We start from the raw sequence: 11,863 nt of genomic DNA on the forward strand, positions 1-11,863 counted from the left end.
TTCTGAACGGCAGAATGGGATTATTTAGCCAGATTAAAGAGTGCCCTGTGTCTGGATTACAAATGTGGAGTTTTTTGTGGTATTAATATGACATTAGTTCAAATTGCCAATTTACATAAAAGCCATAGGCTGTCAATACCTTAGTCTCTTTGCCTGTAATCATTAGTAAAACAGTCATTTGTCAAAACCCAAAATAAGTGGTGGGTTGTAATATTTCTTTTTATATTCCCTGTTTTGGCACACATTCTGTTCATTTGGCCCTCCATTTGCAGGTTTTAAAGGTGGAATTTCATACAGCTATGATTCATTGCTTACTGAGCCGTCAGGTTTTTTGTGTTTGTGTACGCTTACGTAGGAGTGTGTTTTTTTTTGGGGGGGGGGGGGGGGTTGCCGGTGTTTTTAAAATCCCTCTCTCCTCTCTTCCAGTCTATCTCTGTTTGATTCATTGGCAGTTGTGGTCCTAACGCTGTCATTTCTTAAGTGTTGTCTCACTCTCTCTTTTTCAACCCACCATGTTCACCCTGTTTTTCCTCTCTCCCTCTCTCTCTCAGCTAGTTCACCATTCCATCTCAGTTTCTACCTCTCATTGTACAGTCTCCCCTCTCTTTTCTCTCTCTCTCTCTCTCTCTCTCTCTCTCTCTGGGCTTCTGTATCTCCTCCTGTGACTCCTTTTTTGCTTTTTTTTCCAATTCTCCTTGGTTCTCCTTCTCCCCTTTTCTCTCCTTACCTTTTCTCTCTCTCTCTCTCTTTTTTTTTTTTACCCCTTCTCTCCCTTGCTCCCTCGTTCTCTCCCAGTGAAAGGCTGAGAATACCCAAGGGAGCTGATGCAATTAAAATGCTAATCCTGTCTGTCTACAGAGAGAGAGAGAGGGGGGGGGGCTGACAGCATGAGGGATTGCGGCTCACACGGAGAACTCGACTGAAATGGAGAACAGAGGGAAAGACGGGGGTTGGGGGGGACTGGGTGTGCAGGGAGAGAAGCGAGGGGGGGGTTATGGCGGGAGAGAGGCCAGAGTAAGAAGGGGATGCAAGAGAGAGAAAGCGTTCAGAGGTAAAAAGAGAGAGAGAGAGACAGACGAGGGGGTCCGAGTGCGTGAGCGCGAGAGCAGCGAGTTGTGATGGACTGTGTCTTCGGTAATGCACCGAAAATGACGGCGTTAATATACTGTTACCAGCAGAGAACACGATACCTTTGTCTGCTCTGAACACATCACCTGTATTGTACCTGAGAAAGTACTGCTACATTGCCTGTGCACCAAAAAAAAAAAGAAAAGAAAAGAAAAAAGATTATGCATGCAGTCAAACCCAGCTGGGCACACTGAATATTTCATAGGATGACTTGCCAGCTCGCGCTCTCTCTCTCTCTCTCTCTCTCTCTCTCTCTCTCTCTCTCTCTCTCTCTCTCTCTCTCTCTCTCTCTCTCCCTCTCTCTCTGTGTTAATGCCACACACAGTCCTGTTGGTGGAGGTGTCTTAGTTTCCCTGGGCATTTTAATGTCTCTTCCCCCCGCTTTTTTTTTTTTTTTAACCCCCCCCCTTCACCCCCACCCCACCCTCTCCACAACCCCCCCCCCATTTTTTGGCAGAGAAAAATTTTTGACCATAAAACAGTCCTCTTCAGTTTTATAGGGAATTCCTGTCTCGACATTTAAGACTTTCAAATCCTTTTTTTTGGGGGGGGGTGAGGTGAGGTGTGGGAGTGGGGGGTGGAGAGGGGGGCATAGCGTACAAAGCATTTATTTAAAATATTCATACATATTATGGGAAGAGTAGAAGCATACACATTGGACAGATGTGGCACATTAAAATGTACATTATCTCATTAGCGTGTTAGTATGTTTATAATAATTAAGTGTGGTTAATTGGAAGATTTAACAAGCTGGCTTTATTAATCCTCTTAAAGAACAGATAAACGTTCACACGCCATGAACTTCAAGCCTGCGACATCCATCAGAACCTTCAAGCCTCTTACTGTTTTTTTTTTTTTTGTTGTTTATTTTTTTTTTCTCCTCCTCCTTAAGCACACCAGCCCTCCTTTTTGAATTCTACGACTCCCCTTTTATGTACCAAACACCGTATTCACTGGTTCCCTTTCCCTTAGTGTGCCACAGTCAGAGGGACCTGAGAGTGAGTGGAGTCAGTCAGAGGGACCTGGTGCCAAATGGTTTAAGAGCAGTCACCCCATGAAGTCCACAACCCTTGGGCCACGATGCTGTTTGTATTGGTGATTATCGGCAATGAGCGCTTAATAGAGATAATGAGGGTAAACACAGGGCTCTGGGCTTCAGGCCTTCCAGCTGGAGGCTGTAGTGTATGTTTAGTGGAGGGGAGGGGGGTGTCTTTTAAGGTAAATGGGGAGAGTTTAGTGTTGCCTGTGTGGTTGAGCCCTGAGGCCTGGTCTAATGCGGCAGGCGATACCTTTGCGATTTCTCATACCCTGTGACTCTTAACTGGCCTGACAAAGCAGGAAACAGTTAGTCTGGGACTTAGTCTGGACTAGCCAGACTCGCGTTCGTCTCCCCAAGCACCGACTACAACACAGAGAGGGACGGAGATCTTCAGGCACTCGCTGTGAAACTCTGCTGTGCACACCAGACCAACCAGAGACGCTCTACACACACACACACACACACACACACACTGAATCTGATATAGTGTACGGAGGGATGTATTTTTTTTTTTTCTTCCCTCAACCTTTTTATGAGGCTTTTTGAAAGTTTTAAGAGCTGAAAAGGAGTGAGAGAGGGATGGGCGATTCGGGGTCATTAGTTCAGTCGGCTGGGTCTGCCGCATTCCTGAGCCATGAGAGGGGGAGTAAGAGAGAGAAAGAATGTGACTCAGTCATAGGAGGGGGGAGAAAAGGGGAGGACTCGAACGGAGGGACACACAAGGGGCAAGAGAGAACAAGAAAGAAAGAAGGAAAAAAAAAAACGAATGTTAGCAAGGGAGAGCGCAAGAAAAAAAAAGTTTAGAAAAAGAGGGAAGGCGATAGGTGGTAAAAAAAAAAAAAAAAACAGTGTGTGTGTGTGTGAGAGAGAGGGAGGGAGAAAGAGAGAGAGTTTGAAACAAATTGGAGGGTTTGATTGGGGGATGGGAAAGGGTAGAAGTACTAAATGTGGCACTGCTTAAAATGAGAGAAAGAGAGAGAGGGAGAGAACACAAAGAAAAGCTTTGATGGCAGTTTGGATATCACAGTCAGCAGGTTCACATTAGGAGAAAATGCTTAATGGCGTGTGTGGAAATTATACCCTTGTCCAAAAATAATGAGCGGCTCCTCTTTTCTCCTCGCTTGTCTTTTTCTGCTTTCTTTTTCTCTCTTTCATTCCTTGCCTCTTTCTCTTTCTTTATTTGCGAACTGCCTGAGAGAAAGAGCCTTAATGAGTTGTCAGTCCTCATGGTGCTTCGACAGGAATGCCGTGCATCTCCCTCTCTCTGTTACCCAGGTCGCCTAGCAGCCGCGGTTTGGTGCTAGACAATGGCTCTAAAAAAACTGACGCCAGAGATGTAATGCTTTTCCCTAGATACAGGTTACCCCTCATACATATATTAACTTACTGCATAACTTGCTGTGTATTGGAGTTTTTGTGTGCATGTGTATGTGGGTGGGTATGTGTGTGAAAGATGAGCCTGTGCCTTAGGGCTGACAGAGGTCCTGTATTAATACAGTGGTGGAGCGGCGTGCCTGAAAGCTGTACTTATGGTTGCTCTTGCTCGTAGTGACAGCACATGCGCTCCTATTACTAGACCCATGCCTCATGTTCACCTTACCCTGGCCACTTGCCATTGAGGGACAATGCTTCCCTCTGCTGGTGGTAAACGGAACTGCAGCTGCACTCTTAGATTGCTCTCAGTGTCCCAGCACAAGACAGGGATACACGTCATACTGCCTTGTGGATTCTTCATTTTGTGGCACGATATTCTTTCACAGAGCCCTGATAAAAATAAGCAAGAACTGAGGAAAAAAAGTGAGGCCAGTTACTCCACCCTCTCTAAGTAAACTTGCGTCTCCTCTCTCTACAGTGCTGAGTATCAGAGGAGTGCAGGAGGAGGACCCCCCGGACCCTCAGATCATGCGTCTGGACAACATGCTCCTCGCCGAGGGTGTCTCCGGGCCGGAGAAGGGGGGCGGGTCGGCCGCGGCGGCGGCGGCTGCGGCGGCAGCCGGGGGCTCGCCCAACGACGGGAGCATCGAGCACTCAGACTACAGAGCCAAACTGGCACAGATTCGCCAGATTTACCACGCCGAACTGGAGAAATACGAGCAGGTGAGTGTCTCACGTCTATTTATAACCAGTGAATCAGTGTCTTTTTTTTTTTTTTAACTCCATTTCTGGAGAATTCATTATGGATGTCTGATGTGCATTTCTCTGTGTGCGTGTGTGTGTGTGTTGTGTACCAGGCATGTAGTGAGTTCACTAATCACGTGATGAACCTGCTGAGGGAGCAGTCCCGCACACGGCCCATCTCTCCCAAAGAGATCGAGCGTATGGTGGCCATTATCCATCGCAAGTTCAGCTCCATCCAGATGCAGCTCAAACAGAGCACCTGCGAAGCCGTCATGATCCTGCGCTCCCGCTTCCTCGATGCCAGGTGTGTGTGTGTGTGTGTGTGTGTGTGTGTGTGTGTGTGTGTGTGTGTGTGTGCGCGCGCGTGCGCGTTTTACCTGCACTAATGTCTACTCATTTTAACACCATGCTTACGGGCTTGCATGTTAACTGAGGAAAAACTCTGATACCACTTTCTTTTTTTACTTCAACAACACGGAACTGACCATTTTAACGTGGATTTGTTCTTTTCAACTTCACTTATCCTCAGACGCAAGAGACGTAACTTCAATAAGCAGGCGACAGAAGTGTTGAATGAGTATTTCTACTCTCACCTGTCCAACCCCTACCCCAGCGAGGAGGCCAAGGAGGAGCTGGCCAAGAAGTGTGGGATCACAGTGTCTCAGGTAAGACTTAGGCTGACCTCTCTCACCTCCTCCTAACGGGAGAGGGAGTTATTGTATCATTACAACGCCGGTGAGTGTGACCCACAAACAGTGTAATAATGTGTTTTTAGGTCCTGGTTATAGAATATCACTTTGCGCTGAAATCTCAGGTGTTTTTTCTCTCCCATTGCCGTTCCAGGTCTCTAATTGGTTCGGCAACAAGAGAATTCGATACAAGAAGAACATTGGTAAGTTCCAGGAGGAAGCAAACCTCTACGCAGTTAAAACAGCGGTGGATGCTGCCAATGCGTCCGCGCAGGCTAGCCAGGCTAACTCTCCAGCGACACCAAACTCAGGTACGGTTAACTGCACCTCCCCGCTCATCATCTAGTCCAAAAAAAAAAAACCAACGCTCTTTATTTTAAACACACAGTCATCCACCAGCGTACTACGCATTCGCATCCTTAACATCTCTGATCACAGACCCTGTCATTACCATTAAACCCCCAGCTCAACTTCGGCCCTGGCTGTCCTCGGTGTCGCTGCCCCCATTTTAGCCCCACCGTCTTCTCTTAAAAGGATTTCCACACAGCTCTCCTTAATGCTGCGCTTTAATGATCATTGAATGTTCTCTCTAATGATGTCAAAGGTAAAAACTCTGCTGATAGGCTGCGACTATGAATCCGGTAATTTACATGGAGAACAGTTTAGTAGGAAGTCATCATATAACATGTCAGTGTTGCAGTGGATGGATTAGGTTAAATATGAATCCCTGATTAAATTGCCCTTTTCCATTGACTTAACCCTTATGGTTCTGGAGAAGTCTGTAATCAAAATATCGCGTATGACTCAGTATCATTTAGTTATCGTTGTTCAATCGGATGTTTTGAAAGTGGCTTGTTACCCATTGTTCCTAATTCTATTTAGATTTTCATAGGCACTTTCAGAGCAAAAACATACTGTCTCACTCTGTCACACAAACACACACACACACACACACACAATAATCTAACCTCTATTTGCTTGGGAAGCAGTGAGTAAAAGGTAGGTACTTAACATCATATTACATTTTCAGGCCGTGTGCCAAGCCATAAATGCTTCTTTGTCTGAGATTTATGTCATTTTGCCTCTGTCTCCCCCCCCACTGCCCGTTATTGAATACACCAGAGGAACTGTGCTTTTTTTTCCTTTCAAATACGAATTCAAATAACTCTCCATGTTACTCGACTGTCTGAATTTTTGGAATGTGACCTGCCCTGATTTCGCTCCTTTGGGTCATAGTTTAGATAACTCCGCCTCGGATGTTGGATCCTGAGGATACCGCACGCACACACACACACACGCTATTGTGCGCGCACACACACACTGGTGTGCAGCAGCAGAGCTCAGTGCCTGATAGGGTGCGTGTACTGTCTCCAGGTTCCTCGGGGTCGTTCAGTTTGTCTCATACAGGAGATTCCTATCTCGCCCTGCGCTCTCTCAATGGGGAGAGCCTCAACGTGGCCCCCTCTCTGCAGCAGCAGGTAGGCACTGAGGATGTTCTGATGGCCTGCCTCCATGCCTCCACCCCTCAGATTGCCTGCTCTCTCTCTCTCTCTCTCTCTCTCTCTGTAGTGTGTTGGTGCTCTTACCCCGCACTGTGCCCTGCATCACCCAAAACAACCCCCCCCCCCCACCTCACCCCCCCACCTGCCCTCATCACAAACGTCATAGCACCTCCCATTTAGGTAACCCCACCCCCTGTTCAGTCTGCCAAAGAGTTCTACCAGATCACCCCTCTAGTCCCTGACTGAACTGGATACCAAACCCTTTCCTTTATGCTGGTTAACTTCTCCCACGTCAGCCCGTGTGACTGAGTGTACCTGCAGTCCCTTGTTCTCTTTGTCCGTATGGTGATCTCCGTTATTATTCTCCCTTCCATAGATCCACAGATTTCTGCTTTTACAAACCAAATATATAATATATAAATATCCTGCCCAAAGAACGTTGGGCCTTGTTGCCCAAACCTTGGCCAGGAGTATGAGTGAGAGATTCACATCATTTTTGCTTGAGTGATGTTTGTCTCGGGTATAGGCAGTTAAAGTCAAATTTGAGAAGTCTGTTAGCTCTTATCATGACACAAGGTCTTTTTATGGTGAAGCAGTTAACTGGGGTTTTATGTGGTTATTTTGGACGAAAAGTTTGGTTAAATTCCTAGGGTCTCAAAAAAATCGATTTGCTTGGATATTCGAAGTTCCACCTGGAAAGGTGGAGAGAGATATCCCTGGTGTACAGCAGCAATTTGTGGAGAAAGCTCTTGTACCTTTCCCCTGTGAATATTTTAGAATTTAAGTGACCGATTTTTTGTGACTTGTTTGTTCACCAGTGTTGTTTTGGTATTTGCTCAATGTCTGTTTTTGATCGTTACGAGACTTATGTGTATTCAATTTTCAAACAAGGTCAGTGTTTACTCTGGAATGTACCTCCACTCAGACTTCACATGGCAAAAATTCACAATATTCAAGAATACGCTAGACCAGCTGGGTTTTTCGGTCGGTGTGGTGATGGCTGTGTTTGTTACAGGTGGATACCCTGCACCGTGCTACACACCTGATGGGCGGCTATGAGGAGCTGTCTGGCAGTGCCCCTTACCCCCAGCAACGCCTAGACGTGAGTCTCACCTCTACAAACGCATAACAAACGTATAGCACAACGTAAAACACAAATGCTTATTTCAAAGCTGAGACTACATTCCTTCTACTCAGTGATTTTTTTCTCTCTCTCTCTCTCCCCACAGGCTAACAACCGCTGGCAAGACAACACCAACCCCAGCTCTGTCACGTCTCCACCAGGGGCTCCTGGCAGTGTCCACTCAGACACCTCCAACTAAGACATGGTGCCCCTTCCACACCACCATCACTACCACACTTGTGCACACACACACACACACACACACACGCACGCAAACACACACACACAGAACACAGCTCCTCCTCCAATCTCTCCCCAACTTCTGCCTCCTTTTATTTCTTGCTGCACCTCCCTGCCGAGGCACCTCCACCTTCCTCCGCCGTATGCGATCCATCATCTGCGAAGGCTCTCACTTTGAGCCAGGGACTTTAATCACTCTCTCACACCTGCTCCCACGATGCCGAGGGGGCTCGCAAGAGTTTGAAACGAACACACGAACTTGAGACTTTCAATTGGATAGGCGCTGTCGGCGAGGCCGCAGCGTGCGAAGCTCTTCCACTCTCTCGTCGCTAGAAGACTACTCTGAAGAGACGTGAGGAGGAGTATAACGGCATCTGCAAGTGGAATCCAAAATCCCATCAGAAAAAGCTTTGTTACTTGGCACTAATGTGACTATATATAGAATGGTCTACACTTCTACCACATTGTGTAAATACACGTGACGGTCTTCACCCACATGTTTAGTTTATGTCTGCTTTGAAATTAACCTGTCCATATGTTTTTGGATTTTTTTTTTTCCCTCCTGGAAGAACTTCCTGTATGACTCTGGAAATGATTCCTGTGATCACATACGTGAAGGATTTACCGGCACGATGACACATCCGTTTCCATCAGTCACTGTGGAGATCAAGAAGTACACAACAAAAAAAAACAAAACAGAAAAAAAACAAGCTCCTTCATTATGCTTTAACCAAAGTGCTGTCGAAGGTTTTCACCACTTCCGTTCCTCTTACGAACAACCTCAGATAACTAAAAAAAAACCACGCAGTGTCTCTTCCACCTCACGTTGTCTTTCAGACACATCCACTGTGCTTTGCCGACGTTTGAGATATTATTTCAGTGAGCTTAGCTTTGACATTCAAACACGCAAAACGTTTCATGTTGTGTCCTAAAATCTTTTTAAGCACAAGTATATCTAACGACATGGCTTGTTCATTGGTGTTGAAACAAATTCTAAGACACGTAGTGCTTTCATACAGAGGGCAGTCAGCACTGCATTTCTGCCGCTGGTGGACAGAAGAGCAGGGGCTTAGATGTGGACAGGTAAGGGGTCAAGGCAGGGGGCGGGAAGGTCAAAGAGGAAATGTGTTGATTGTTTGGGGGCTGAATATCTCTCTAGTTCCCAGCGACATTAGTCATCAGAGCAGTCAGCTATGGTTTTTTTTTGTTTGTTTTTGTTCTTTTGCCTGTTTAAGATAGTGAGAGTGCTTGTAGTTTTTCCTTTTTCCATTTTCAACAACAGTGCACCAGCCACCAAATAAGAGAACACTGTAGACTTTACTAGTAATTGATATTACACTGGGAGATGACAATGGGCAGCGATATTGGTTTTTTGGGGGGGGGGGGGGGGGGGGGGGGTGTTTGGGGAGGGAGGGAAGTCGGGGAGAAGGGGGGGGGGCACAAACATTTTTTTAAGGAAAAAAACATAGAAGAAGAAAATATGTGACCGTCTTCCATGCATGTAGGTTTTTATCTTACAGGATGTTTAGTGTTGTTCATTAACATAACTTTGTCAGATTTAACTTCTGTTATTTTCATAAACAAATAGTATAGAATGGCGGGGATATAAATTGATAGACCAAAAAAAAAAAAAATGTTAAATAGAAAAAAAAAAAAAAAAACGAATATTGAACATGCGTCAAAAAAAAAACAAACGTACTACAAGTACTGCCGTTCCAGTCCTGTTGACTGGGGTCATGTTTTTTCACTTTCTCTGTGGGTCCCTGCAGTGTCGCTTTTTACCAGCAGATGGCAGCACCTCATGTCTCATACTGCCCACATTACCTGAAAACTATGTTCTCAGAGGCCATAACTTACAGGCTACAATTGTTACTTGTATTGTTCCAAACCAAAAAAATGCTATTATCAAATATAGAATTATGAAACTATAACTCAGTCATAGTTGGACGTGAACAATATGATTGTTACAGATTGCGGAAGAGGAGGATGTTTTTGGGGAATCGTTTTGTTTTCATGTTTCTCTACGTGCTTTCCTATGGCCTCCTGTGTTACTTTTCGTTTGTTTGTTTGTTTGGGCTGTGTTTGTGTGTCTGCGTGTGAGTGTTTATTAAGGGGTTGAGGTGTCTTGTCACTCATTGTTGTACATTTGAACTGATTGTATTCTATGTGCAATTGGAAGCACCCATTCCACGTAACACGCATGCCGTCCCTACTGTTACCTATCAAATTAATCCACACCACAGGATCTCCCCCCCCCCCCCCCCCCCCCCCCCTTTTTTAATTACCCTTTTAGCAAAGTGACATGGCCAACTAACAAGGGCTTTTATCCTGTTTAAAATTTAACCAAAAATCAGCACTGGGTGTGATCATTTGAGGCCGGCAGATTAGAGCCAATATAGAGAATGAATCAGTTGTTGTTGTTGTTGTTGTTGTTTTTCCTTTTTCAAATGTCATTTTCCCGTTTTCCCTCATGGTTTAAGTCATGGTAACACAAGGGGCGTTTTTTTTTTTTTTTTATATAGAAATGGAAATTCTATATATTAAACAAAGGACTAAAACAAAAATAACTTTGAAGTGTAAATTAGGGTTTTGTTTGTATAAGGAACAGACTCTGAGGAGCTTTTCAAGGTATTATTCAGATTGTGTTCTCTGTAGTTTACTGTTACTTCTACACATTTCCTATGCTTATCTCTCAGAACTAATCATATTACTACACCAAATTTATTTGTTCATTTTGGGGGTTTCGTTTCCTTTTTTTTCTACCAGTCATCTATGGATGTCACTGTACAGATTGTGGAATGTTTCAGTGTATTTCTCTTTTTATAAATGTACTTGTTTTGGTTTCTTTTCCTTTTTTTTTTTTAATTGCCTGGTTTATTTTGCCTTCACTCTGCTCTTGAGCTTAAGTAGTATTTGTTAATTTTAGTTTTTGTTCCTTTTTTCCCCCAGGTAGGGTTTTTATTTTTAATTTTGGGTTTCTTGGAGTGTTACTTGCTTACGTTGTGTCTTTTGTCTGAATCGAAAGCGTTTGCATTTGGTGCCGTGAGAATTCCCTTTGCGTGTCTAATTAGGCCGATAGACAACAGAAATCATGAGTCACTGAAATAAGCTTAAAGTTAATTATAGACAACAGCACATAGCTGGAGAAATTGTTTGATAATGGTCAAGGATGGCTGAGAACAGTGTGACTGGATCAGCACTGGATCACAGAGCCCCTGAAGTCTAAATTAGGCTCTTCATGCAAGCAGGAGCCCACTCATTCACCTCTGTACATGGGGAAAGCCTTGTGCCGGTACCCTATGCCTCAGATAACGTCAGAGAATCACAGAACTCTCTTATGCTTCACTAATGAAAATATCTCCTATTTTATTGCTTGCCTAATAGGGAGTACCTTAAATCCCAGGAACGCGTAGCATTATGCTGTGTATGATTCGTCTTCAAAACAGAAATGATGATAAATTCATGTGCAGGTAGGCTCTCCCATTAGTGCAAATCTAGCAAACAAATCCAGATATTCAAGGACTACACAATAAGGAGAATTCCACTGTACCAAATCAAACGACACAAATAACTTTTTAAAAAATGTTTTTTATTTCATTAGAATTGTAGTACCTCCTTTCCTTCCTCCCCCCCCCCTCATGTCCCTTCTGTATTCACCTCTTCTTCTCTCCTCCCTTCTTCTCTACCTCTCCCACTCTCTCCATTTCTCTTGTATATAAACCCCATCATTTTCAGACTTGTTAAGTCTGTATAAACTCCTTTTATACCTCAACTTTAGAACTGCTATAGTAAGAGAAAAAAAAAAAAACAAAAGAAATATGAGAAAATTGTAGTGTTCCTTATTAGAAAAACAAAAACTAATAAAATGATCTAGTGTGCTTTTGATCATTCTGGGTTGTTTATTAGGGAGGGGGTGTTACTTTAATGGGTACTATGATTTTGAGTTACTACATTCACTCCATTTTAACAAAAGTTTGAAACAAATGAAAAATTAAATCGCGCTGTTTGACGCAATCTTACCTTG

At 44.3% G+C, this 11,863-nt stretch overlaps 1 protein-coding gene across 2 annotated transcripts in view; it reads left to right on the forward strand.

The window, feature by feature from the left end:
- pbx4 (pre-B-cell leukemia transcription factor 4) overlaps window positions 1-8,315 on the forward strand; it is a 23,875-nt gene extending 15,560 nt beyond the window's left edge. Inside the window, exons 3-9 of one of the 2 annotated variants that reach the window (XM_030789970.1) lie at window positions 4,020-4,264; window positions 4,399-4,589; window positions 4,815-4,950; window positions 5,129-5,285; window positions 6,450-6,452; window positions 7,492-7,578; window positions 7,706-8,315. In XM_030789970.1, coding sequence (XP_030645830.1) covers window positions 4,020-4,264; window positions 4,399-4,589; window positions 4,815-4,950; window positions 5,129-5,285; window positions 6,450-6,452; window positions 7,492-7,535 — 776 coding nt within the window. In that variant the 3' untranslated portion in view covers window positions 7,536-7,578; window positions 7,706-8,315. The remainder of the gene's footprint in view (window positions 1-4,019; window positions 4,265-4,398; window positions 4,590-4,814; window positions 4,951-5,128; window positions 5,286-6,449; window positions 6,453-7,491; window positions 7,579-7,705) is intronic. The other variant, XM_030789969.1, reaches the window with a different exon arrangement.
- The last annotated feature ends 3,548 nt before the right edge of the window (window positions 8,316-11,863 follow it).

The sequence above is a fragment of the Chanos chanos genome, chromosome 13, assembly GCF_902362185.1.
Source record: "Chanos chanos chromosome 13, fChaCha1.1, whole genome shotgun sequence".
Lineage (NCBI taxonomy): Eukaryota > Metazoa > Chordata > Actinopteri > Gonorynchiformes > Chanidae > Chanos > Chanos chanos.